Source organism: Diceros bicornis, chromosome 3 (genome assembly GCF_020826845.1).
Source record: "Diceros bicornis minor isolate mBicDic1 chromosome 3, mDicBic1.mat.cur, whole genome shotgun sequence".
Taxonomy (NCBI): domain Eukaryota; kingdom Metazoa; phylum Chordata; class Mammalia; order Perissodactyla; family Rhinocerotidae; genus Diceros; species Diceros bicornis.
Genome location: NC_080742.1, coordinates 49,948,654 through 49,976,283, shown reverse-complemented (window position 1 = coordinate 49,976,283; position 27,630 = coordinate 49,948,654). Strand labels below are relative to the sequence as shown.

The 27,630-nt window shown below is 41.9% G+C and overlaps 2 protein-coding genes across 4 annotated transcripts in view; both read left to right on the top strand.

The window, feature by feature from the left end:
* Nucleotides 1–27,630, top strand: part of OSBPL3 (oxysterol binding protein like 3) — a 202,841-nt gene that overhangs the window by 172,451 nt on the left and 2,760 nt on the right. For all 3 annotated transcript variants that reach the window (XM_058527308.1, XM_058527305.1, XM_058527312.1), the window contains 6 exons: nucleotides 9,197–9,260; nucleotides 12,424–12,502; nucleotides 13,677–13,821; nucleotides 16,635–16,779; nucleotides 20,391–20,517; nucleotides 22,492–22,614. In XM_058527308.1, coding sequence (XP_058383291.1) covers nucleotides 9,197–9,260; nucleotides 12,424–12,502; nucleotides 13,677–13,821; nucleotides 16,635–16,779; nucleotides 20,391–20,517; nucleotides 22,492–22,614 — 683 coding nt within the window. The remainder of the gene's footprint in view (nucleotides 1–9,196; nucleotides 9,261–12,423; nucleotides 12,503–13,676; nucleotides 13,822–16,634; nucleotides 16,780–20,390; nucleotides 20,518–22,491; nucleotides 22,615–27,630) is intronic.
* Nucleotides 22,552–27,630, top strand: part of GSDME (gasdermin E) — a 117,135-nt gene continuing 112,056 nt past the window's right edge. Inside the window, exon 1 of the mRNA XM_058527323.1 lies at nucleotides 22,552–22,614. The gene's annotated coding sequence lies outside the window, so the exon portion shown is untranslated. The remainder of the gene's footprint in view (nucleotides 22,615–27,630) is intronic.

The following is a 27,630-nucleotide window of genomic DNA, read 5'->3' as shown; positions in this document are numbered from 1 at the left end:
ACTGGCTTTATAACCCAGGGCACGTTACTTAACCTTTCTGTGCTTCAGTTTCCTCTTTAACGTGGAGACAATGATAATGGCACAGCCGTGAGATGGCTTTGTGGCAATTAAATGAGATACTCTCTACAAAGCACTTAGAGCCGTGTCTGATACATGAACCATTAAGTGTTGTATGAATGTTTGCTGTCATATTGATATGGGACAGCATCGTTTGCAGTAGTGGAATGTTGGGAACATCCAAAATATCTGTCAATAAGGAATTGTTTAGCTAAAATATGGTGCATTGATCCTGAAAATAAAAAACAGTCCTCTCCTGCCTGGTTAAGGCAGAGACTGAATATGTCCACCCTCCATATATCCATCCCTAAATGTCAGCCTAGGAACATTAAACAGGATTGCTTCAATACATTTCTCTCCTCCCAATTCTTAGAAAACTGAGGAAAAAAGAGTTGGTTGCTAAAATATTATTTTTCTTCCTGCTATTTGGCTGCCCTTTTTATCAATGGATTTGCACTGTGGGGGTAGGAAGGGAAAGGTGGTGTGGCTGAGAGACTTAGGAAGATGATGCTTGTCCTGTAAATTACAGGCAGTGTTCTCTGAAACTCAAAGGAAAATGAATACACAGTAATCCCAAAGCACATTTTCAGTAGCTTTCCAGTTAGAAGCTAGAACGAGAAATTAAACACCAATGTTGGGGAGGTAAGGGGTTAAATCAGTAGTTAAAGGGATAAGATGATCTGATACAAATTCAGCTGGGTTATTTGAATACTAAACCTAAAATGGAATGAGAATAAATGAAAATGTAATTTGGTTACCATGGTATTGTATGCACTCATATGAGAAAGCCCAATAATAGCCCTAAACTACAGCAATCAGGACAGGATGAACAGGCATAAGAAAAGAATAGTAACGTGAGCTTGTGTGAAGCTAAGCTTCAATCCCATGAGCCCCTGACGGGGCAGGACCAAATTCAGGATCTGCTCATGTGTCTCCTATGGTGGGACAGAGAGAGAAGGCAGAGCTCCTGGGCACGTGTGCACAAAGAGGGAAGGAGCATTACATAACTTAGGCTTTAGTTCCATGAAATGGATCCCAGGGAAATAAGCAAGAAAGATCTGGTCATTGTTAGTAGCATAGGGTGTGCTGGCTGTAATGCAGACCTCCTTTCAAATCCTAACCCACCACGTACTCCATGTGCGGCCTTATAGAAGCTACTTAAACTTTCTAAGCCTTGGTTATTTCTTTGTCTAAGAAATAGGAATGATAATGCTTAGCTCATAGGTTGCAGTAAGGCTTAAGTGAAATAATACACTGATAGATAAAGTACTTGCACTGAGGATGGTAACTGTTCAGTAGATGGTTATTGCTCTTACATTTAGAGGCAACTTTTTTCTTTGGTGAGGAAGATTGGCCCTGAGCTAACATCTCTTCCAGCCTTCCTCTATTTTGTATGTGGGACGCCACCACAGCATGGCTTGATGAGCGGTGTGTAGGTACACACCTGAGATCCAAATCCATGAACCCTGGGCCGCCAAAGTGGAGCATGTGAACTTAACCACTATGCCACCAGGCCGGCCCCTAGGGCCAACTTTTAAAATGATTTTTAATATAGTGTGTTAAGAATAGTAAGAGGAGTGTTGAAATAAGATATACCATATCTACTCTATTAATTCAAGTGGTTTGAAGGGGGCATAATGTTGCTGGTGAGCTCTGACAGAAGCCAGCCATCAGGCAGCCAGGAGTCCTCACAGCTGGCTTTACCATCAGAGTACCATCACTCCTGCTTCATCTATCTGGAATTTAGTCTTATGACCTCAGATAGTTGGTTCTTTAAATACACCCAAGAATGGATGAGCCTCTCAGGGACAGATTCACACTAGCTAAGCTTGCAAGAAACTGATGTATAAACTGCTCCTATATGCATTTACTGTGAAAAATAGACCTGCCTCGGGGACCAGAAAGCTTTGGTCAGCGTGACCTGGCATGCTTTCCCCATAGACAGATTACTTGGAAAGCCAAATTGTAATCATCAAGTGAGTGTACAATGAGAAGGAGTAAGAGCTGTTCGATTTGATGTGCTGGGCTCCCACTGCCCCAGGAGTGGAAAGGGTTTTGGCCAGGGCCTTCCTCTTCCTGGTCAGCAGGAGACATCAATTCAGCCTCCCCTACCCCTCTCCCACCCTTGTTGTTTATGCTGACCACCTGACCCATTGTGCACGAAGGCCTTCTAAAGTAACACATCTAAAGAGAGCGTCAGAGCCTTTATTCTGTTTCAGGCTGGTCCCTGCCAGTATGGCTCTTTCTGCTTCCGGCCCAGGAGACAATCTACCTTTACGGAGACAGCGTGACTCTACCCTTGTCCGTTACGTGTGGGTGATATACTTCAGCTCTTGGGGTTTGGGGCTTCTTTGCTTTCTTGTACCTCTCTACAATGAGTGGAGGTTACTGAATGACCTGGATAGGAGCCCCAAATTAATATTTTTGGGTGGAATTTTATTCTAATGAGAATGTTGATGGAAATCATATCTCCAAGTGAAAGGACCTGGAAAGAAACAAGGGTAACTCAGCCTTTCTACTGAGTTTTCTAGACAACAGAGTCGGGTGATTTGAAAAGTGATGTCTATTCCTCCAAGGTCCAGGGTTTTGTTGCTTCATGTTTTGGTGGGTATGTGGAGGTTTGAGGTGGTTAGTGGCCAAGGAAGCTGAAGTAATTGCTACTTCACAGAGTTCAGCTACGTCGCAGCTTTCCCCTCTGTATTGTTTCTCATCTGAAAGACCGAAAAACACATGATCAAAATGACTCCTGTGGTCAGAAACCAGACAGAGCATTTGCTGTTCAAATTTTCCTCATAGGGGCCAGCCCAGTGGTGTAGTGGTTTAGTTTGCACGCTCCACTTCAGCGGCCTGGGGTACACAGGTTTGGATCCCAGGCGTGGACCTATGCACCACTTATCAAGCCATGCTGTGGCAGGCGTCCCACATATAAAGTAGAGGAAGATGGGCACGGATGTTAGCCCAGGGCCGATCTTCCTCAGCAAAAAGAGGAGGATTGGCAACAGATGTTAGCTCAGGGCTAATCTTCCTCACCAAAAAGAAAAAAAAGAAAAAAAATATTTTCCTCATAACAATTAAGTATTAGGTTTGCAGAGTGCTTTATGCTTTTCAAATTTGTACAGGATCTTATTTGATCTTCAAAATACCCCCTGTGTGGCAAGTGAGGTGAACATCAGTTATGGTTGAGGAAACTGAGGCCTAGAACGTTAGTATCTTCCAGGGCCTCTCACCTAACACCCTCTGTTTCCATTCCAGGGTCCTCTCTCCCTCATCGTTTTTTTGGAGTCGCTTGTATAGGTTTAGTTATTGTGCTCAGAGCTGCTGGACTCACTGGCTGTGGATATAAAAATAGCGTTTTCATATACTGTTCAGTCTGTGGGATTTTGCCTGTCATCTCACTTAAACCTTTCATCCTCCAAACTCACTCGGGACTTTGTTCTAAGCTCCCATTGTGGGCTGGGGAGTGGCATTTGTGAATGAGGAACATTTAGGAGTCGATCATAAACATTCCTGTGAGATGTTCTAACCTCTGGCTTTTCTACCCTCAGGAGAGGAGTTTCCATTGTGCCAAGAAATGTGATTCAGCCTTGGCTTTCCAAAGAAAAGAAAAGGGGGAATTCAGCAAGAAAGGTCTTCCTTTCTCTCTTCAGGGCCTGAGGGTCCTGCTGGCAGGTTATTCCTGAGTTGGTTCTCTGGCTGCCTGGCAGAGAGCTGACACACTGGCTGTGAGCTTCATCAGGGACCAGATGGGTCAGAAAACTCACTTCAGTTAGCTTTGCTTCTCTTTTTGTACCTTTGGGAAAGACTTGGTGTCTAAAGGATCTGCAATTAAGCTATTATCTAAAAGTAGCTTTTCTTAATTACCTGAAACTTCAGTTGTCAGATGACTGTTCAAGTCATTTTATCCATTTACCCACCCAGCCACGTACTGTTGCGAGTTTGCGACAGAAAAGGTGAATGGAGTTATTGAAAGTTGCTAAAATGTAAGAGATTCAAATAAAGTCTTTTTTCCTTTGTTCTGTGGGCTCAGCCCGTCCTCCTTTTCTGTTGCTTATCAGGAAAACTCTGAATACACATTCTTGGACAGACTTATAAATACCTTTCACCTCCCTCCTTGTCACCTCTCTGAATAGTTCTTTTATCTGCTATTAGGCAGAGTTATTTACTACTGAGTAAAGTGGATCTTATTTAAAGACGTTATCAGAGGGGAAATTCAAGCTGTTCAAATAAAACTAGCAACAAATCAAATATAAGGCGACTAGACCAGTGCTCCTCCATTTCTAGGTCAACACTTATTGTGTTTTTGTTATGGTTTTTCTGCAAGAAGCCATATGTTTATCAAATAAGTGATCAACTCTGAATATAGGAAAGGAGAAAATAATTGGCAGCTGCATTCTCCCCCATATCAGGGCAGTATTCTCGCATCATCCCTAATAGCTCTTGCTCTTATAATCTACATCCTTCCCATCAGCAAATCCTGGGGTCTTCCTTCAGAAGCCTTCCTTCCAAAGCCAGCCATTTTCACTCCCTCCCCCACTGGTCCTGGCCACCAGGCCTAAGCTACAGTCAACAGACTCGTTCACTGGTCTCTTGTCTCCACTGGCAATTCCTCACCCAGTGGTCAGAGCAACTGCTTCAAACAGGAGCAACATCTGCTCTAAATCCTCCAACTTCCCAAGTCACTTGGAATAAAATCCAAAGTCCTGGCCATGGCCCACAAAGCACGCTAAGATGCCGCCCCCAGACCTCATGCCCTCTCTTGCTTTCACTCGTTCGGCTTCAGCTACACTGGCCTTTTTGCTTCCCCTAAAACATACCAAGAATTCACCAGCCCTGGCACTGTCCATGTCCTCTGCCTGGGACACACTGCTCCCAGGTGTCTGCGCCATTAACTTCCTTATTTCTCTTAGCCCCAGAGCTTTCCGTTATAGAGTCCTGCCACTACCACCCTGTCTGGGATGGCACTGCCACTTGCCTTCCCCCATCCTCATGCCTTGCTTTAGTCTCCTTAACACGTTACTACTGACAAGTTGTGTAACTTACTTATTTATTGTCTGTTGACCTACCTCCACACTAAACTAAACTCCATGAGGATAAAGATTTTTGTCTCTTTTTTTCTCATTTATCCCCAGTGACAAGGACAGTGCCTGTCACGTTATAGGTAATTAGTAAATGTTTGACGAATGCCATGGGAGGGGTGGCCACTTGGTCCACTCCCTGGGTGGTTTTTCACCTGGTACTTGTCCTCTTTTCCACAAGCTGCCCTCTGACCTGTGCAGTCAGAGGTGAGTCAGGAGCTAGGAGGACTCTATAGTTATGTCTCTGGACAGTTGCAGAACTGATGTATTGAAGGGATATTTTTCTAAATCCAAAAAAGAAAAATTTACAAAATACACAAATACTGAAATACACTCTTTACCTATCTCCTTCCCCTCTTACCGCCCACCTCTTGTATAAAGTGCATTCAAAGCATACATCAAAAAGGATTAGGTCCTTTTTACAGGACTTTAATTACAAATAAGTTACAAGAATTCTTAACTACCAAGGGAACTCATTGACTTTGGGATTATAGAAAGAAAGATATGTATAAATACTTGCATAATAAAGATTATGCATACTAATTTCCTGAATGTTTGGAAATCCTCACCAATCAGAAATTGCTCTTATTTGAGTGGAGAGGAAGTGATGGAAAAGGATGCTTAAAAAATAGTCAAAATTGGATTTATCCAGTGGGCTAGCAGACAGTGACTACTCGAGGGCTGGGTCAGTTCAGACTCAAACTCAAAATCTAGTTGTGCCTGTCTGTGCCTGGATTCAGATGTAACGAGGAAAGAAGCCAAATCCCACACTAACAAAGGCAGGTTAGACTGTGCTTATTATTCTCTGCTCCAGTAGATTTTAGAGAGACTGCCATCAACAAAGATTAAATTATTAACCATGAATTACCCCTTTCCATGGGCATTCAAATTAATCAAAGCCTTAGGAGAATCTTTTCCAACTGACTGGCATTTACTGCCACCTTTGATGCTGGGATTTGAAGAAGACATCGAGAACAGACATTAGAGTCATAACATTTTGAAGCCAGAGGGATCCCCAGACTCATTTTACAAAGAAATGAATGAAACTTAAAGAGGTTGGAACGTCAGACTCAAAAGATTTTTTCTCTAACTATCCATGAGATGGTACCTTAATGGTGTGCCCAGGCTTTGGGGAGGGACTGGAGCCCAACTTTGAGAGCAGCCATGGAGAGGCAGCTTGGAGATGCAGAAAAGAGCGTGAAATTTGAAATCAGAGGACCTCGCTTTAAAGCGCTGCCCTTGTCACTAATTGGCTGTGTAGCATTGGACAGTTTCTTCAGTAGATAGAACCCCTGTATCCTAATTTATAAAATAAGGGTAATGAAGACACAAGGTTACCATGAGAACTAAGTGGAAATACCACTCATGAAAAATGGCTAAAATTTAGTCCCTGCCTACTCCATACCAGCATGTGATCCTGGCACTGTACATGTGTCATCTTTTTTTAGTTTGCAAAGTCAGTGGTATTAGCCCAAGTTTACAGATGAGGTACCCAAGGCCCAGAGGGTTTAAAAACTTGGGCTCCAGGTCCTCCAGCCAACAGATGATATTGCACAGTTAGGACCTAGCTCTGTGGGAATCCAAGAGCTCTCCCTCATTCCCTGACACTAGTGCAGCACATGGCAGATGCTCCAGAGACGCTTGATGGATAAATACCTGCTGTGAGGAAATCTATCAAAGAAAAATAAGGCATTAATTTACTTTCCCCGGAAAGCTTTGTAAACTTCTTAAAAGACAATGCGCACCAAATAAGTCATTCTCAAAGGCCTTCTTAAGCCAGAAAGAAATGAGCAAAATCATTGATATTTGAATGCTGAGATTTATTCATCAGAAAACATCCTTTGAGCCCATTGAAAGGCACTCTGCTGAGCACCGATTCAGTAATCTGACACAGTTTTAAAAGATCAAAGTTGCATTTTTATGTATGTATGTATACTTTATGGACCTATGTATACTTTATGATATGATGGGGCTTCTTTTATAGTTCATATGGACAATGTATTTATCCCTGTTTTGTGGGATTTAAAATCATTACAGAAGAGGTTGTGGTTTCTATATACTGTATTTTGCTTTGATGTTTACATTTGGCCACACCTGTAAAATGCCAAATTCTTGACCAAGGCTGTGATCACTACATTTTTTACTACATTGTTTCTGTGGGAATGAATACAATCTACTTCATAATAATCTACTTTAAAATATGCCTACATTGTGGGGAACGGGGACATGCCATAGCTCCTCTCACACTCCACTGTCGGGGGGCCGAGGAGAGTGGAGAAGTGGGGGGTGGTATTGGCTTGCCCTGGTTTAGTTTTACATGATCCCAACATTTAACAGTTAACCACTGTTTTCATGGAGAGCTCGTGGGGGGAGAAGGGGAGACAAGGATGCAGCATTTTGTGACAGAAAATATCTTCAAAGGATTGGATTAATAAAGACAATGAAGGAAAGCAGAGAGTTGCGTTTTAGGGGTAAGGTTTCTAAGTCAGTCCTTAAGGTGAAAATTGCCTTTAAAAATCCCATAGGCACACGGAGGGGCCTCTTGTTTTTAAAAGGGCTGTGGGAACTACGACCATCTAAGGAACAACACATTTGCATCTCCCACCTCGTATTGGATCTGGGATTTATGTGCATTGAGACCTGAAAGATATCCACACTATTTAAATCTTTGTCTCTTCTTTGGTCCAAGCTGGAAGGATTGAAAGCCCATCACTTAAATGCGTAGGTGGCCTGACTCTGGGCTGTCCCATCCCTGCAGTTCTCACCTAGAGGAGTGGCACAGAGACGTGGTTTTCAAACCATGTTCCTCAGTGCACCTGAGGGCCCAGAGCAAGATGAGTGTTTGTGGGTTTGTCATGCCCCTCTCCCCAACATAGCTGTTCACCTCAAGCAGGGCTCAGTGGTCTGAGTTCTTGATAAGATATGTTTCAAAACAGGGTGTAGCTGCTTAAAACAATTTTTCTTTTTGAACTTTGAAAACGATTGGTGTAAACCAATAATGCTGGGTCTTACCTCCACTTCTTCCCTATCAGTGTGTTTGGGAAACATGACTTAATCTTTCTGGTTTCAGTCCCCTCGTTTGTAATATGAAGGCTTTGGGCTAAATGCTCTAAATGTAAGATACTTTCTAAGAACCAGCTAAGTCAGAGAAGTTTCTGGAAACACCCCTGACAGTATTACTCTGGTTTCACTAGTACTGAATTATAATAACAGTACATATATTGCTCACGTGCCCCCAGTGTTACTGAAATAAAGAGGAAATCTGACCGAGGAGCCATTTTCTCTTTTAGCTTCTTCTTTAGTGAATAAAACAGAAGTAACGACCCAGTGACAAGAGGCAGAGAAATGTGCTGCCCTCTCTGTTACAGGGGATTCTATTCTCTAGAATGTAATTATATATTTACTCAAGATATTTTTATCTTGACAAAAAATGAATAAAAAATTTTTTTCTTAGCAGTTGACTAACATTCTTGAATAATTGTTTAGCTCTTTATTATAGATCTTCTAAAAAATTATCTTAGATTGATCTTCTTGTAGGTCATTTGAAAAGTGGCTGGACTTTGTGGTAGAGCTTTCAGAAGAGTTAAATCTGCTGAGCCAAAGAGCGTTTTTGTGTTGCTTAGAAGTAGCATTTAAAAATATATACTATTTGACGTCTTGATTGAAACATCTGCAGCACTTTCAGTACAGCTCATAGAGTTTGACACTGGGTAGCCAGTGTCAGATTATATGGTTTATGAGTGGGCAGCCCTTGCATGTCCCTGTTTTATTTTCACGTCTTTCACGAGACCGTATACTCATCACTTGCCACTTGGCCACATTTCCCCGAGGCTTCTAGAGGCTTCCATTCACCGGTATTCTTCTCACACGTGACAAGCGTGAGCCCGTCAGAGCTGACTGTATCAGGAGCACCCTCTTGAGGACAGACTTGGAGGAGTGTAAAGAAGTTTTCATTCAGTTAGACACGGTGCATTATGTTACATCTCAATGCAAGGGAGCAGATTGGAGTTCATGAGGCACAAAAGTTAATTAATTTTTTGTATTTTGGCCTTTTTTTCCATTAGGTCAGCCACCATCCGCCTATCTCTGCATGTCACGCTGAGTCTAGAAATTTTGTTTTCTGGCAAGGTAATGTGCTAATATGTTTGACCTTCATCATTTTTTGTAAGGTTACAGATTTATTTTATTCAGAAACTGCTGTAAATGCTTGTTAAGATCAAAAGTGGGCCCTAGCCTCGGGCCTTGGCGGAAGGATCTGCACCATTTGATGTTCTTGCCTCTCATCTCTGAACAATAACTGATACTTGTGTATTTCATAATTAAGGATTCAGGAAGGTGATTTAGTTATTCCCTTTAAAAAAAAATTCTTAATCTTTGTCTGGGCCACCACCATTTATTCCTGTAACTTTTTCTCTATCTCATTCCACAGCCAAGTGGAATGCCTCATATAGTTCTAGAAACAGTAAATATTTACAGTTATTTATCAGAGTCTGGACAGCAGAGGGGTTTTTTGCTTTTGAAAAATTTAAATTTTATTTCTGAAATCACATTTTACATTGTTGACTTTTTTTCAGTTTTGTGGTTGTTGTTCCTATATTCAGTTTATATTTTGGATTTGGGAGGGGTTGGGTTGTTCTAAAGAGTAAATAAGACTGCAGATATTTTCTAAATGGATTAGTTAATTTTGTTAACTTATTTATTTATTCAAAAGTCAGAGTGTATTACTATAGAAAGAAAATTTGAGCATCCTGGGTTTTCAAACAATGAGCATAGAAACAGACATGTTTTTAAAACATTTTTCTCTGCTAACAGTGATATCACCTGATTTGCCACATTGCCTTAAAAAATACAACTATAAAATTTGAAAGATATGAAAGAGTATTTTATAAAAACTCTCCCTCCCCCACCTCAGTCCCTAGCCACCCAGTTCCTGTCTCTAGAGGCAATCAATATTACCAGTTTAGGTTACAAGTACCATAGTTTCCCTTCTGAATCTTTGCTACTAAAGTTTAGAATTGAAGCTTGATTAGAAACTTCTCTAACTTTCACTGAAAACTTCTGGAAATAATTCTCATAAGATCTCTAACCTCCTAGTTGCTAAGTGTCATTGACCCCATAGGCACTTTATTATTATTTTTAAGTTGTGTGTTATGTAATGGAAAGAGTCTTCTGAAGGTAGTTCTTACGTGCACCTTATGTTACTCATGGTTTGCTCCTCAGCTCCCTTTGCTTCTTATCAGCCTTTTCCAGGGCAGTCCCACCTGTTCCCATAGGCCCATGACCCCCATATCTTGCTTTTTTATCCAATCTGACATTTCTCTGCCTTTTAATTAGATTGTTTAGACCATTTACATTTATTGTGATTATTGATGTAGTGGGTTTAAATGTGGCTTCTTGTTATGTGTTTTCTGTTTGTTGCATCTGTTCTTTGTTCCACTTTTCCTCTTTTTCTGCATCTTTTGGACTCTACTTTTTGTGATTTCATTATATCTCCTTTGTTGGCTTATTAGCTATACCTCTTTGTTTCATTTTTTAGTTGTTACTGTAGGATTCATATTATATATGTGTAATATATCACAGTCTATCTTCAAGTAATATTATGCCACTTTATGTATAGTATAAGAAACTTACAAAACTATACTTCCATTTCCCCTCTCCTAACCTTTGTGCTATTGTGGACATACATTTTTCTCATGTATGTTATAAACCCTGCAATACATTGTTACTGTTTTTTCTTTAAACAGCCAATGTTTTTCTTTTTTGGTAACAACTTTATTGAGATATAATTTATATACCATGCAATTCACCAAATTAAAATGTACAATTCAATGATTTTTAGTATAGTCACAGAGTTGTACAATCATAGCCATAATCAATTTTATTTTATTTATTTTTTTAAAGGAACTTTTTTTATTTCATTTTTTGTGAGGAAGATCAGCCCTGAGCTAACATCCATACCAATCCTCCTCTTTTTGCTGAGGAAGACCGGCCCTGAGCTAACATCTATTGCCAGTCCTCCTCCTTTTTTTCCGTTTTTCTCCCCAAAGCCCCAGTAGATAGTTGTATGTCATAGTTGCACATCCTGCTAGTTGCTGTATGTGGGACACCACCTCAGCATGGCCAGAGAAGCAGTGAGTCTGTGCGCGCCCGGGATCTGAACTCGGGCCGCCAGCAGTGGAACACGTGCACTTAACTGCTAAGCCACAGGGATGGCCCCTCAAGTTCTATTTCTACTTTTTTAATGGTTCTGGGATCATTTCCTTCCACTCCATCCCTTATGTTACTGTCTTGTTCACTTCATCCTTATTTATCCCTTGAGCAAATACAGTAGCACTATAACTTGTCACCTGGCTTCTCATCTCTCCTGCTCCTGGTCCATTCTCCATATTGCTCCCAATTGTCTTTGCAAAGTCTGTGTCTAACCACATCAGTTCTCTGTCTAAACAACCACTTATTTTCCCCTAGTGCACACAAACTAGACTTCTTAGCCTGGCTTGTAGAGCCCACTGGTTTTTGTGCTCAATCTGTCTTTCTACTCTTCTCTCTAGACAATCTGAGACCTACAGGACAGAACCTCATGTTCTCTTGCCCCTCTCTCCCCTTGAACAAGCTATACCTTCTGCCTTAAATTGCTTTTTCTCTGCCTGGTGAACTCTTGCTTGTTCTTCAAAGCCTAGTTTAATTGGCCCCTTCAGACAGGCCTTTTCTGATGCCCTCCGCAAGTGTGTTGGTCTTTTCTTCTTCTCTGGTTCCATTTCACCTTACAACACAATCAGTTAGAGCCCATGCCTCTCTGTGTGGGCTTTATTGTTTCACTTCTGCCTGCCTTTCACACTGTGAGCTCTTTCTTTTTTTTTTTTTTAATATAATTTATTTATTTATTTTTCCCCCGAAAGCCCCAGCAGATAGTTGTATGTCATAGCTGCACATCCTTCTAGTTGCTGTATGTGGGACGCGGCCTCAGCATGGCCAGAGAAGCTGTGCGTCGGTGCGTGCCCAGGATCCGATCCCGGGCCGCCAGCAGCGGAGCGCACGCACTTAACCGCTAAGCCACGGGGCCAGCCCTGTGAGCTCTTTCAAGGGAGGGACTTTATCTTATAATTTTAGTTTCCCTGATTCTGTTCCAGTTACTCAGTTGTACTTATATTGAATGAAAAGTTATCCTATCCAATAATGGATTTTATTATGAAAAGATTGTTCTATATAGTGATTAATTATTTATCCAGCCTAAGAACTGTTTGATCTACCCAGTTCTCCTGTTAAATATGTAATAATTGGTATTTCATTTCAGGTGTGAGATGGAAAAACAAATTCTGGGGCAAATCCATGGAAATTGTTCCCATTGGCACAACCCATGTGACTCTGCCAGCGTAAGTTCTTCTCCTGTGCTTAGGAACTTTATAGAATTTAGAGCCAAGATGGAGCTTTAAGACAGGATGCCTGCTGTCCCCCGTAGTGGGTGTTGAGTGTATGTTTTTTTCTTTTAATCTGTTTGATGATAGGTTCAAACGTTCCTCATTTTGACAAGCTCACATTTTCTTTTCCTCAAGAGGAAATGCTCCTTGAAGACCAAAGTTCCCTGAACAGAAGCTTTTTTAAAAACTCCTTTCCATTTCCTAACAAAAATTAAGAATGGTAGTTTTTCTTTAACATTGTCCTGCCTCACTGTCAGAATTCTTGTTAGGAAAGATCTGACCTTGATCCTATAGAGGTCACTGATACTCATTTATAAAGCAAAATGGCTGTGAGTGTGGCCTCCGGAGCCAGGCTACTGGGGCTCAGGTGCTCACTCTGCCGCTTACTAATTACACGTCCTTGGGCAGGTTCCTTGACCTTTCTGATCACCAGTTGCCCCATCTGTAAAACAGGAATAATCAGCCACCTACTTCATAGGACTGTTGTGAAGGTTAAACAGATAATATATGGAAAGCACTGAAAATAGTCCTTGCACATGGTATGTGCCGTGTAGTGTTTGGTCTTAATCCTATTATCCTCATAATCATGATTTAATTCTGTAAGTAGTACCTGAATACTTTCTCATCATAAAAGATTTAAGATACATGTATCTTAAGATTTATATATATATATATTTTATATGTATATATAAATGTATGTGTGCATGTACACATATATGTATGTATGTGGAGAGAGAAAGAGAACAGATTGTGAAAAACTGCATACTTTCCCCACTGCCACTTCCCTTTCCTAGTTTGGTGACTTTAAACAAGTCACCTCTGGCTCAGATTCCTCCTCTGTCGAAGGAGGGAGTGGGTTGTTCCAGGAGATCACCAGCTTCTATGAAGCCTCTGGCAGCTTCCAGAGTGCACGAGCCTGACTGCTGTCACCCTCTGGGCATTCACGCCTCCTTGGAGAGTGAAGGCTCGTAGAAGGCCCAGCACGGCTTAGGCACTCAGTCAGTGTTGGTTCCATAAATGAAGGAATGAGGAATTCATTACATGACTTATTTTTTCAAATAGCGGTGCTCGTTTGTATTTGCTGCTGGCTCTTCTGAGAATTGTTAGTTGACCTTTTCCTCGTTTTTAGTTTTGGAGATCATTTTGAATGGAACAAAGTGACCTCTTGCATCCATAACATCTTAAGCGGGCAGAGGTGGATTGAGCACTATGGCGAGATTGTCATCAAGAACCTGAGCGATGATTCCTGCCACTGCAAAGTGAATTTTATAAAGGTAACTGGGTGGCCCTGTGAGCTCCTACCCTGGAAAGGCAGAGCTGGGGCCGCAGGGCACAGGGCGTCTTGGGGAATTTTTCACCTTCGTCTTTGTGCCAGCAGACAAGCAATGCCAGGAGCTCCCTGGTCCAAGCCCCACCTCTCTCACCTGAAGCGGGGCTGTGGCCCCTCCTGGCCTCCCTCCTTCTGCCCTTACTCCCCTAAGGTCTGTTCTCAATTCAGCAGCAGGAGGGAGCCTTTTAAAACATGTCAGCATGCTAGAATATGGATGAGCCTTGAAGACATTATGCTAAGTGAAATATGCCAGACACAAAAGGACAAATATTATGTGATTCCATTTTTTTGAGGCACCTAGAGCAGTCAAATTCATAGAGACCAAAAGCAGAATGGTGGTTGCCAGAGGCTTGGGGGAGGAAGGAATGGGGAGTTACTGTTTAATGGATACAGAATCTCAGTTTGGGAAGAGGAAAAAGTTCTGGACATATGTAAGGCGATGGGTGCACAATATTGTGAATGTACTTAATGCCACTGAATTGTACACTTGTACACTTAGAAATGGTTAAAATGGTAAATTTTATGTTATGAATGTTTTACCATAATTTAAAAAAAGAACGTCATGCCATATTTGACCAAAATCCTCTGACAACTTCTGTCTTAGAGGAAAAGCCTGCGTCCTCACGACGGCCCACAAGGCCCTGCACAGTCTGCACCCCCCCCCCCCACGGTCACACCTGCGCGTGCACACGCACACAAACACACACACTCATCCTGCTCCTACCTCAGCTCCTCCCACCCCCTCGTCCCTTCCTTCCTCCCCGTCCTCTAACCGCACTGGCCTTCTCTCTCTCTCCATTTCCTTCTGCTTGGGCGCCTCTCCCCGGCTCCTTCCATCACCAGCCCCGTCTTGTTAGTCTCGATCATATCCCGTTTTCTTCAGAGTTTTATTCTCGTCTGTAGTTAGCTTGCTCCCTGTTGATTTGCTTGTTTATTTTCTGTTCCCTACACTCTCCTCGCCATTCCTGACTCCCGAAAAGCAAAAGTCTGGTCTAACTTGCTCACTGCTGTGGCCTGATGCCTGGGAGTAGTGCCTGGCACACGGCAGAGGCTCACGAACATTCATGGGATAAGTGAACAGATTGGCCTGGGGAAAAAGCATGGAATAGTCTGCTTCCCTTTCCATCTGCCTTGATTTGAGCTCTTCTCCCAGCTTCTCTTCCTCCCTAGATTCCCTCTTGTCCTTAAAATTCTCATGTACTTAAAGTGACCGTAAAGCATTACCCTCCTCAAGGAATATTTATATTTAATTAAGATCAAAACCATAAACTGAGAGATTAGGTTCTAATTGTGGAATTTCATGGGGTACCTCTCTGCACCACCTATGGCTGGTGGGGGACATCATGGAAAGGTAGATGAGGGTCTTTATTATAGCCTATAGGTCAAACTGGGCTGTAGACAGATGTAAAGCTAGTAGTGATCTGGGGTAAAATAAAAATGACCCTGCCTTGAAAACTTCATCTAAGCTCTCTGCAGAAAGATGACAAGGCAGCCTGGAGCAGGGATGTGTATACCCCTGATCCAGGTGAGAGCCACCCAGTTCTCAGCATTTTCCCCGAGGAAATGTGCACGACTCCCATGTCTGCCATCCACCTCGTGCTCCTCCACCTGGGACCAGAGAACAGATCTTTGTACTATGCGAGACGAAAAGAATTAGAACGTCGGGTGTGCCTATGGTGTTAAAAGCGAATCTGAAGAGAATGTTACCTGTGGAGCACGGCTGCCTCCCTGACATCCCATCATATTGCCAGCATTGGATTTGTTGGCAAATATCTCCAAGAGAAAATCTGACTCCTGCTTCAGAATAAACTTAAGAGCCTGGACAGTATTTGTTTCCCTTTTTGCCCCTTTTTTCATGATTAGAGAACTCAATTTTACATTTCTGATTCAGCCCCGAGATGCTGCTGTACTCTGCTCTCCCGTTTTCCCTGCAGACGCAGATTGGGGAAACCAAATCACCTGAATTGGCCTGAAAATGCCACTCAACTTTATTGGTTTCCAAATATGGATTCTGTTTTGGCTGAAAATAGTACTAGGATTTTTGATTTATGAAGTAATGCTTCTGTCCTTTCATGAGATTTTTAGGGCAGCCAGGTAATTGGGAGATTTGGAAAAAATCATCTCCAGGGAGTTAGGGCTCCCTCTGCTGGCTACCTTGTGGTACTGTATAAAACCCATAAACTGAGCAGAGCTGAGCTGGTCTTAGACAAGGACCAATCCACAGTATGAATGGATGTGGGTTACATAAGGTACCACTGGGTTGGATGAACAGATCTCGTTTGGGGAAAAAAATAATAAAACAAACTGAAAATTTATTGGTTTACAAAGCAGCATTCTTGGCTAGTTTACAAAAGACTGTCTAGTTCCTTTAGTGAAAAAATTATATGAGTTACATTTCTTTTAAATTGCAATAGTCAGAGCCACAGCGACAGCCGGGGAACAGTTATTCCACAGGAGGGGGTTTAAGGGTCAACCACACTCCTTGGCCAATGTGTGAGAACTGAGCCTTTCCTTCCTAGAAGAGAAAATGTATCTTATATTGGTTGCTGTGTTGCAAACTGTAAATAAAGGGTTAGCTATTAATTTTTATTAAATAATTAAAAATATGATTATTTTTTAAGCCAGAACCCAGAACTGGCAAACAGTATGCCATGTAGAATCATTCTTATGGTTCTTTCTCTTCCCTTTTTTTTCTCTTAATATCTGTAAGAAGTTGACCCCAAAATACTAAACAGACAACTCTCATTTGAATCCTAGGCAAAATACTGGAGCACTAACGCCCACGAGATTGAAGGTACCGTATTTGACAAGAGTGGAAAAGCAGTGCATCGGCTATTTGGGAAGTGGCATGAAAGCATTTACTGCGGTGGCGCCTCCTCATCCACTTGTGTCTGGAGAGCGAGTTAGTATCCGGGTTAATCAGCCCCAGGCCAAGGGGTGCGGTGGGGAGGGATGTGGCCAGAGGACCTGCAGATGGGCCAGCATTAGTGTCCATTCGGTGTCTCCAGTCTCCGCCTGCTTTGAACTATGTTCGAGCTATCGGCCCTTCTTTCATTCACCTGCTCATATCTCAGACTCATCCTCATGCTGATGAACCAAGCCTCAGTTGGGCTGCTGGATCATGGATTTTTAACCCCAGAACGAAGCCATTGTTAATCCATGGTCACTCTCTGAGGAAATCTTCCAGTCAACACACATCATCCCTGTGTCTATACTGGGCATTAAGAAGGAATATCTTTAATATCAAAAAGTCATTCTAGAGTATGCATAAAGAGAAAACTGTTACTGGACAAGCAGACTGTCCTGGGGGTTCTATAAGACTTAGGGATCCCCCAGATTTGCCCAACACCATAAGCCACTCTGATCTTTCCTGTAATTCCAGAGGGATACCGAGCCCTTGAAGCAGCTGTGGGGAGAAAGCCTAGGGAAGCCAAACGTTCATAACATGTCCCCCCAAACATCTTAAGACTTTAGTCCATCTTTTAATCTGATAAGCATGTTTCCAAGTCATGGTCGTATTGCAAAACCATTGTTCTGAGATATCACGGTAGGATGGTTTAGGCTGATAAAACAAAAGAAAACCTTCTAATAGTGGCTTAAACCATTACGATATGTGCTGTTACTTAATAACAAATGAGGTGGTGGGTGGCCCCGGGATTGTTACATAGGCAATTTACCTGTGTCAAGAGCACAGATCATTGAGACACGTTCTGCCACTCCCAATATGGTGTTGATGTTTGCCATCATCGATGTAAAACTGTTGTCACGATTCAATATCATATCCCCATGAGACAGCTCACCAAGCAGGGAAGAAGGGGAGGACAAAAGGGCTTTCTTGTCTTGTGCCTCTCTTTCTCAGAAATGAAATATTTCTGGGGCTGGTCCAGTGGCACAGCAGTTAAGTGCGTGCACTCTGCTGCAGTGGCCTGGGGTTTGCAGGTTCGGATCCTGGGTGCGCACCAATGCACCACTTGTCAAGCCATGCTGTGGTGGTATCCCACATAAAGTAGAGGAGGATGGGCACACATGTTAGCCCAGGGCCAATCTTCCTCAGCAAGAAGAGGAGGCTTGGCATCAGATGTTAGCTCAGGGCCAGTCTTCCTCACAAAACAACAAAAGAAAAAGAAATGAAATATTTCCTAGCATCCCCCAGCAAATGTGTCTTTGTATCTTGTCAGCTCGAAGTGGGTCCAAACCATCCCTGAAACAATCCTGGGTAGGCAGGAGAGGTTCAGATGGGCTTATATTCATCCCTTAGAGCACAGTGCCACCTGAACAGATCAGTTTCCCATTAGCAAGAAAGAGAGGGAGATGACTGTAGAGTAGGCAGCCAACAATGTCTCCCTCACTGTGTTAGTAGTCACATCTTCCACCAGTGCAGAGGTTGCCATGAAGCTAGAAAGAATTGGCACCAGTGGCCACCTTCCTAGCTTCAGGTTCAGAGGCACACATGCAATTGTGTGAGTGACATACTTGCTCTCCTTTGCTTAAAGTGTGTTATCACAGATGAGAACTGCCATCCTCTCTGGGTGTTAAAGTAGTCCGTTGATGAAAGAACACCGTGTAAGCTGTTATTCTTGTTGTCGTTGTTATTTATTGACTTTATGTCTCCTTGGCCATGAGCATCCCTGGCCCATCTTCAAGAAAAACCACTGTCTTCACTCTGATGGTTGGGACACTGGGGTGGATTTCTGAAGGCCTGGTAGGAAGCTTTGCTATTATTTCCATACTTAGAATACACAGAAAATTGGACAAAAAGGACTTCTGAAGCTTCAAAAAATGGGTCTGCAGAAGAGTTCCTGGAAAGCGTTTGTATTTGTGTGTGTGAACAACGAGAGCAAAGGCTATGCGTGGGTTTTATTAGTCTACATTTGATTTCCCCAATATGTAAATTTGGGTATTTTTAGCTGGAATTCAAGTTAGGGCAATACACTTGCCTTAGTCTGCTTGAGCTGCTATAAAAAAATACCACAGACTAGGTGTTTTAAACAATAGAAATTTATTTTCTTACAGTTCTAGAGGCTGGGAAATTGAAGATCGAGGTGGTGGCAAATTCAGGTTCTGGTGAGGGAGCTCTTCCTGGCTTGCAGACGGTAGCCAGATCAGGGCCCCACCCTTCTGACCTCATTTAACCTTCATTCCTTCTTCAGAGACCCCATCTCCAAGTACAGCCACACACACCCCCCACAGTGGGGGTAGGGCTTCAACATATGAATTTTGGGAGAACACAAACATTTAGTCCATAACATTCTGCCCCTGGCCCCCCAAAACCATGCTCTTCTTACATGCAAAATGTATTTCTTCCATCTCAACAGCCCCCAGAGTCTTGACTCATTCCAGCATCAACTCTAAAGTCCAAAGTCTCATCTAAATATCATCTAAAACAAGTATGGGTGAGACTTGAGGTATGAATCATCCACTCCAGTTGTGAGCCTATGAAACCAAAATGTGCTTCCAAAATGCAATGGTGGGACAGGCGTAGGATAGACATTCCCTTCCAAAAGGGAGAAATAGGAAAGAAGGAAGGGGTGATGGGTCCCCAGCAAGTCCAAAGCCAGCAAGGCAAATGCCATTAGATTTGAAGGCTGGGGCTAATGCTTTTCTGGCTCGATGCCCTGCCCTCTGGACCCACAGGGGCAGTGCAAGGCCCCCAAGGCTCTGGGTGGTGGCAGCCTGGCTTCTTGAAACTCCTGCAGTGGCCCCACCCTCTGAGAGGCTGAGGCAGCCTTGCCCCCTGGGCCTGTGTAGTCCTGGCCTGTGGTGGGAGTGGCAGCCTGATGGTCTCTGAATCACCTCATTTACCATCCTTGAAGGATAACCCATGTTTGCAGCTGGATAGCTCAATGGTTCCTTCCTGTAAAAGACCAATAGCCCCACAGCCTGTCTGCATTCTGTCCTGTTTTCTCTGTCTCCTTTCGTTCCAGCTGGCAGTGTTTCTGCTGCTATAATCCTATCTGTATTCCTGGCTTCTGCTGAGATGGTTTTAAATTTAAATATGTAAGATTTGGAGGGGCAAGAGTTGGTGAAAAGAAGGGCATGGATGGAGGAAAAGAATAACATTTATTGACCACTTGCTGTGGGTTCAACACTATTTCAGGTACTAGACAGAGTTTCGGGAGAATTTGACGTCTCTTAAATGAAAAATGGATTCTCTAGAGTGAAAGTCTCGTTAGTCAGGAAAAATGGACTTAGAGTTCTTTCTAACATGTTTATTTTAGTAACAAATTATTTTTATAGCTTAAACAGTGTAGAAACTTCATGACATTTTTATAAATGTGCTGTATGAGCATACAAAGGAGGCCTTTTCCTTGTAGGTAGAAAAAAACTTACAGAGAAGAAAATTTATAGAGAAATATTCAGCGCCTATTTGTTAGCCAGAATATTTTAATAGAAGTGGAAGAGTTTAGAGCTGAGAGAAAAATTGTAGCTGGTCTAAGATGAAAGAGGTGAAGGAATTAAAATGTAACATGAATGAAATGCAAGATAGAGACGAATGGTTTCTTTTTCTTCTAGATCCCATGCCAAAAGGCCATGAGCAGTATTATGGTTTCACACAGTTTGCACTAGAATTAAATGAAATGGATCCGTTGTCAAAGTCTTTATTACCACCTACTGATACTCGATTTAGGCCAGACCAAAGGTAAGGATTTTTTAAAGATCTTTATCTCTAGAGATTAAAACTCTTTATAAAAAGTCTTATTAACAACATCTGGGCCACCAGAGTCGCCGAGACAGAGAGAGAGAGAGAGAGAGAGAGAGAGCGAGAGAGAGAGAGAGAGCGAGGAGTAGAGGTCTAGGGGACTTGAAGCAATCATGTTGTAGAAGGGACAGAGACCAGCTTAGATCTGTGTGTGGCAAGACCCATATTCATAAGTAGAGCCCCATTTCTATTGAAATATCAAAAAAAAAAGTGTTTATTTTTAAGAGTTCCGTGCATACAATAATAAAGAACTTATTGTGTATTTGAAAGAGTCAAAAGCATCTGGCTCCCCCACCCCTCAAATTTAAATTATTTTGGTGCACTGAGATCTAACTTCTGATCCTAGGTTTGCTGCTAACAAGCTGTGTGACATATGATACGTCTTTCTCAGCCTCAGTTTCCTACTCTGTAAAATTGAAAGAATAATCTCTCCCCTAAGGCCTTACTAATTAAGACTCAAAACCTGGAAGGTAGAAAAAAAAAGGATCGATAAAATTTGACTTTATTTTTAAAAAACCAGCACCTTTCTTCATGGCAAAGTAAATAAAATATATACCCAGAGTCAAAAGATAATTGACAAACTGAGGGATTGGCCCCATGGCATAGCAGTTAAGTTCAAGAGCTCCACTCTGGCGGCACAGTGTTCGCAGGTTCGGATCCCGTGCGCAGACAGATGCACTGCTTTTCAAGCCATGCTGTGGCGGTACCCCATATAAAGTAGAGGAAGATGGGCACGGATGTTAGTCCAGGGCCAATCTTCCTCAGCAAAAAGAGGAGGATTGGCAATGGATGCTAGCTCAGGGCTAATCTTCCTCCAAAAAAAAAAAAGATAAATGACAAACTGGGAAATCTGTGTTTGCAGCTCATTTTGTGAATTGGTTCTAGAAATCAAGATCAACCCATTAAAAAAATGGACATAGGAAAATGAACAGTTCACAAAACAGGAAATGCAGATATCCCTTAAACATATAAAAAGATGCTCAGTCTCACTCAAAGAAATGCAAATTTTTAAAACCACATTGACATACTATTTCTTAACCTATCAGATAACAAAGATCAAAAATTTGATGCACTCTGAGCCTATGGGGAAAAACCTCCCTAATAACATTGCTGGTGGAAATGTAAATTGCTGTAATCCCCATAAAGGGCAGTTTAGTAATATACACATTACAAACTCATCCTTTAACCAGGCAATTCCACTTCTAGAAATTTCTCCTTACAGATACACTAACCTATGTGCAAAATGATGGATATTCATGGTCATTCATTGCAGCATTAACTGTTAACGTTAAATAATTGGAGACACCCCAAATGTCTGTCAATAGGGAATTGTTTAAATAAATTCAGGTATAGCCACAAATTGAATATTATACAGCTATTAAAAAATGAAGATATCTATGTACTACCAAGAAAGATCTCCAAGATATATTCAGTAAAAAGTGAAACAAAACAAGAAACCAAGGTGTAGAGAGTATGTGTAGCATGCTACCATTTATGTTTAAAAAAGGAAGGAGGGGTAAGAATATATATTAACGTTGCTTATATATGTATAAAGACTCTAGGAGGATGCACAAGAAACTAGTAACAGTGCGTTACCTGTGGCGGGGGGTGAAGGTGAGTGGGATGGGGAGAAAACAGGTAGAATTAGAGACAGGGATGAGAGGGAGACTTTGTCCCAAATTCCTTTTTATATCTATATCTCTCTATATTTTTTGGACCATGTATATATCACCAATTCAAAAAATAGTATCTTCCCTAACTACCTCAAAGAATTGTTTTAAGGGTTGGAGAGGGGTCTTATGTATAGGAAAGCATTTTGAATATCCAATCTTGCACACGTGCAATTTTAGTAGTAATGCTTGTTTTATTTTCTTGGAATTCATATTCCTTTGTTTTTTTTCCTCGAAACCTCAGGTTTCTAGAAGAAGGGAACTTAGCAGAAGCTGAAATACACAAGCAGAGGATTGAACAGCTACAGAGAGAAAGGCGGCGAGTCTTAGAAGAAAATAACGTGGAACACCAGCCGCGGTTTTTCAGGTGTGTGCGCGGATCGTGTGGGTCATTGGTTGACAGGTGCTGACGACACCTGATGCTTCTGGTCTGAAGAGAGTCACTGGGTGTTGCCTCCCCAGATGAGAGCACTCTCGATGCTTTTCCTGCTTGAGAGAGATGAAGCCTCCCCTCTATGTGGGGCCTGACTTTCTGTGGACACTGGCCTCTAGGCTGACCCTTCTTCCATTCTCCACAGAAGCAGTGTCTTCTTTTCTGCATCCCTTGCTCTTTCCCAGCTGCCTCTCAGCACCTCGTCCAGTGAGTTTGCAGAGGAGGTGCTCCATAAGTGGAAGAAGCAACGAGACCGCCCGAACTTGGCTCCCAATACCAGGCCAGCTTGTTAGATCCATGTCTACGCTTGGTCACCCACCCAGGTGTATTTTACACAATGACAGAGATAATTAATGATCGCCCCACTAGTTACCAAAATGGAAATTCCAAGTAGTCCAATTCTTGAATCACAGAAGTTCCACACTTTGGCTTGGATTTGGAACATTAACTGTTAATTTTAAAATAATTTGCCAAGAAAGTCTTGTTAAAAACAGACTTCAAGATTTAGAAAGGGCATCAGAGATCATCAGCCCTTCACTCCCTCTTTTATTTTAACGGAGAAGAGACAAAAGCCCGGGGAACACAGGTGATTTATGGAACGACCCGGTGGAATGTCCTGGACTGGGGCCTGGCTCTCTTAACTACCAGGCCAGGGGTCTATGTGATTTTAGGGGTTTTTTGTTTGTTTGTTCAGTTTTTAAAAATCAGCATTAAAATAGGCACGTGTAGAAAAGCAGCAGGCTTCTGCACTAACATCTGTTGCCAATTTTCCTCGTTTTCTTTTTTTTCTCCCCAAAGCCCCAGTACGTAGTTGTGTATCCTAGTTGTAGAGTTGTAGCTCTTCTGTGTGGGACGTAGAAGAGTAGGCTTGATGAGCAGTGAGTAGGTCCATGCGCAGGATCCGAACCGGCGAACCCCGGGCCGCCAAAGCGGAACACGTGAACTTAACTGCTACACCACCAGGCCGGCCCCTTGTCATTGTTTCTTAGTGGGCAACAGAAATACTTTTAGGAGGATTAGCTACTAATCTATCAGCAGCAGCAATGAAGTATATATTCCAAAACAGCAAAATAGCAACAAGTAATATTTTATCCTCAAAATATAATGCTCGTTCCCCTACAGTTGATGTGGATTTTGCCAGATCCCTTCTTATCATTTCCATGAACTTAGGATATAAGCAATTAAAGATTAACTGGCTAGAGTTTCATCTCAAAATATTCATGCCTTCATTTAAATATTATAAAAATAAGACACTTTAAATTTGAAAAAGGCAAGGGATAGATAAATGGATAGATTAACAGACTGATCAATTAATAGATACACACATATACCTTTAAGTAGGTCAATTCTTTTTTTTCTTTCATAAATCATCTAATGTCAATTTTAAACAAGGAAATATACTTTTATAAAGATGTTCATTATGGTATTTTTTAGGATCATTAAAAATTGTGGGGGCCGGTCCAGTGGCGTAGTGGTTAAGTTCACATACTGTTTCGGTGGCCTGGGGTTCGCCGGTTCAGATCCTTGGCGTGGACTTATGTACCTCTCATCAAGCCATGCTGAGGCAGTGTCCCACAGAGCAACTAGAAGGATGTACAACTATGACATACGACTATCTACTGGGGCTTCAGGGAGAAAAAAGGAAAAAAGGAGGAAGATTGGCAACAGATGTTAGCTCAGGGCCAATCTTCCTTAAAAAAAAAAAAAATTGTGTCCAAATAGCTAAAGGAATCCTGAGATAAAAGAACAAAGCTGGAGGTATCACACTCCCTGATTTCAAAATATACTACAAAGCTATAGTAACCAAAACAGCATGGTACTGGCGCAAAAACAGACACACAGATCAATGGAATAGAATCGAAAGCCTAGAAATAAACCCACACATCTATGGACAGCTAATATTTGACAAAGGAGCCAAGAACAAACAATGGAGAAAAGAAAGTCTCTTCAACAAATGGTGTTGGGAAAACTGGATAGCCACATGCAAAAAAATGGAAGTAGACCCTTACCTTACACCATACACAAAAATTAACTCCAAGTGGATTAAAGACTTGAATGTAAGACCTGAAACTATGAAACTTCTAGAAGAAAACATAGGCAGTACGCTCTTCGACATCAGTCTTACCAACATATTTTCAAGTACCATGTCTGACCAGGCAACAGAAACAATAGAAAAAATAAATGGAACTACATCAAACTAAAAAGCTTCTGCACAGCAAAGGAAACCATCAACAAAACGAAAAGACAACCTAACAATTGGGAGAAGATATTTGCAAACCATACATCTGATAAGGGCTTAATCTCCAAAATATATAAAGAACTCATGCATCTCAACAACAAAAAGACTAACAACCCAATTAAAAGAATGGGCAAAAGACCTGAACAGACATTTCTCCATAGAAGATATACAGATGGCCAACAGACACATGAAAAGATGTTCAAAATCATTAACTATCAGGGAAATGCAAATCAAAACTACAATGAGATACCACCTCATGCCCGTCTGAATAGGTATAATTAACAAGACAGGAAACAACATGTGTTGGAGAGGATGTGGAGAGAAGGGAACTCGCATACACTGCTGGTGGGAGTGCAAACTGGTGCAGCTACTATGGAAAACAGTATGGAGATTCCTCAAAAAATCAAGGATAGAACTACCGTATGATCCAGCTATTCCACTGCTGGGTATTTATCCAAAGAACTTGAAAACACAAGTGCGTAAAGATACATGCACCCCTGTGTTCGTTGCAGCGTTATTCACAATAGCCAAGACTTGGAAGCAACCTAAGTGCCCATCAAGGGACGAATGGATAAAGAAGATGTGGTATATATACACAATGGAATAGTACTCAGCCATAAGAAATGATAAAATCCAGCCGTTTGTGACAACATGGATGGACATTGAGGGTATTACGCAAAGTGAAATAAATCAGAGGGAGAGGGTCAAATATCGTATGATTTCCTTCATTAAGTAGTAGATAATAACAACAATAAACAAACACAAATAGAGACAGACATTGGATTTGTGGTTACCAGAGGGGAAGTGGAGAGGGAGGAGGGTGAAAGGAATAATTCGGCACGTGTGTGGTGATGGGTTGTAATTAGTATTTGGGTGGTGAACATGATGTAATCTATGCAGAAATAGAAGTATAATGATGTACAACTGAAATTTATACAATGTTATCAACCAATGTTACTGCAATAAACAAAAAATAAAAAAAAAAAATTGTGGGTAAACCAACTGTCTCAAGAGCTAGGTAAGGAGATTCACCAAATTGATCTGATGTGAAAGCATCAAAAATGAATTCACAGGGCTGGCCTGGGGCATAGCAATTAAGTTCATGTGCTCTGCTTTGGCGGCCTGGGGTTCGCAGGCTCGGATCTCGGGTGCGGACCTACACATCACTCATCAAGCCATGCTCTGACATGCGTCCCACATATAAAGTAGAGGAAGAGGGGCACGGATGTTAGCCAAGTGCCAGTCTTCCACAGCAAAAAGAGGAGGATTGGCAACAGATGTTAGCTCAGGGCTAATCTTCCTCACCAAAAAAAAAAAAATTAATTCACAAAGTCTGTGGAGCTCTGTGGGAAAAAAATTAACATTTAAATGAAAAATATAAAATGTTATCTAGGCTATCATTGCAACCATCTAAGAATTACGTCCGGAATGGAAAAGGACTGAACACAACTAGCCAGGTGGCCATGACTCTTTTTCCTTTTGATTCTCTATCAAATATTGGAGTATTGGATCTGGCAAATAAAAAGTTGGCGAAAAGGCAAAAGTTCTTTTCAGCAGTAGCAGTCCTGTCAAAGAGATGGTAAAAAGGAATGTGAGAACCGGGATGTTTCCATTAATATTCGCTGAAGAACAACGAAAACATCACCAGGAATTCCAAGTGGAAACTACAGCTTTGGCAGGATCAAGCCTTTGTTTTGTAGTCAAGTATCTGATGTGCAAATTGGTTCGTTTTATAATTTTATTTATTTATTCATTTTTCCCCCAAAGCCCCAGTAGATAGTTGTATGTCATAGCTGCACATCCTTCTAGTTGCTGCATGTGGGACGCGGCCTCAGCATGGCTGGACAAGCGGTGCGTCGGTGCGCGCCCAGGATCCGAACCCGGGCCCCCAGCAGCAGAGCGCGCGCACTTCACCGCTAAGCCACGGGGCCGGCCCTGGTTCGTTTTAAACACATCCCTTTATTAGAATAAGGAAACAAAAATCTGTGTTCCTGAGAGTGTGGGAAAAAAAGACCCTCTCCACTTTTGCTTCTAAAACATATGATGGTATCAGTCAAAATTACAAATCTACATACTCTGACCCAGCAGTACTATTTTTTTAATGTAACTATACCACACACATACTAACTATACCACACACATACAAAATAACATATTATTATATGTTTTTTTTATTATTATAAACATACGTTTATAATAGCTAGAGATTGAAAACAACCTCCTAAATGCCTACCAGCAGGGTACCTGTTACGTTGTGGTCCATTCCATGTGGTCCATGGAATATTATGCAACTGTTTAAAAAAAAAGAGGACTCCCTTATCACCAGTCACCAAACTTTTCCTTTAAAGGGCAAATGGTAAATATTGTTAGCTTTGCAGGCCGTAAGCTCTCAGTAGTGATTACTCAACCCCACTGTGCAATGTGAAAGCAGCCCTAGACAACACTTAAAATAATGGGCGTAGGGCTGGCCCAGTGGCATAGCGGTTCAGTGCACGCGCTCCACTTTGGCATCCCAGGGTTCACGTGTTCGGATCCCACGTGCGGACTGATGGCACCACTTATCAAGCCGTGCTGTGGCAGCATCCCATATAAAAAGTAGAGGAAGATGGGCATGGATGTTAGCCCAGAGCCAATCTTCCTCAGCAAAAAGAGGAGAATTGGCATCAGATGTTAGCTCAGGGCTGATCTTCCTCAAAAAAAACAATAATAAT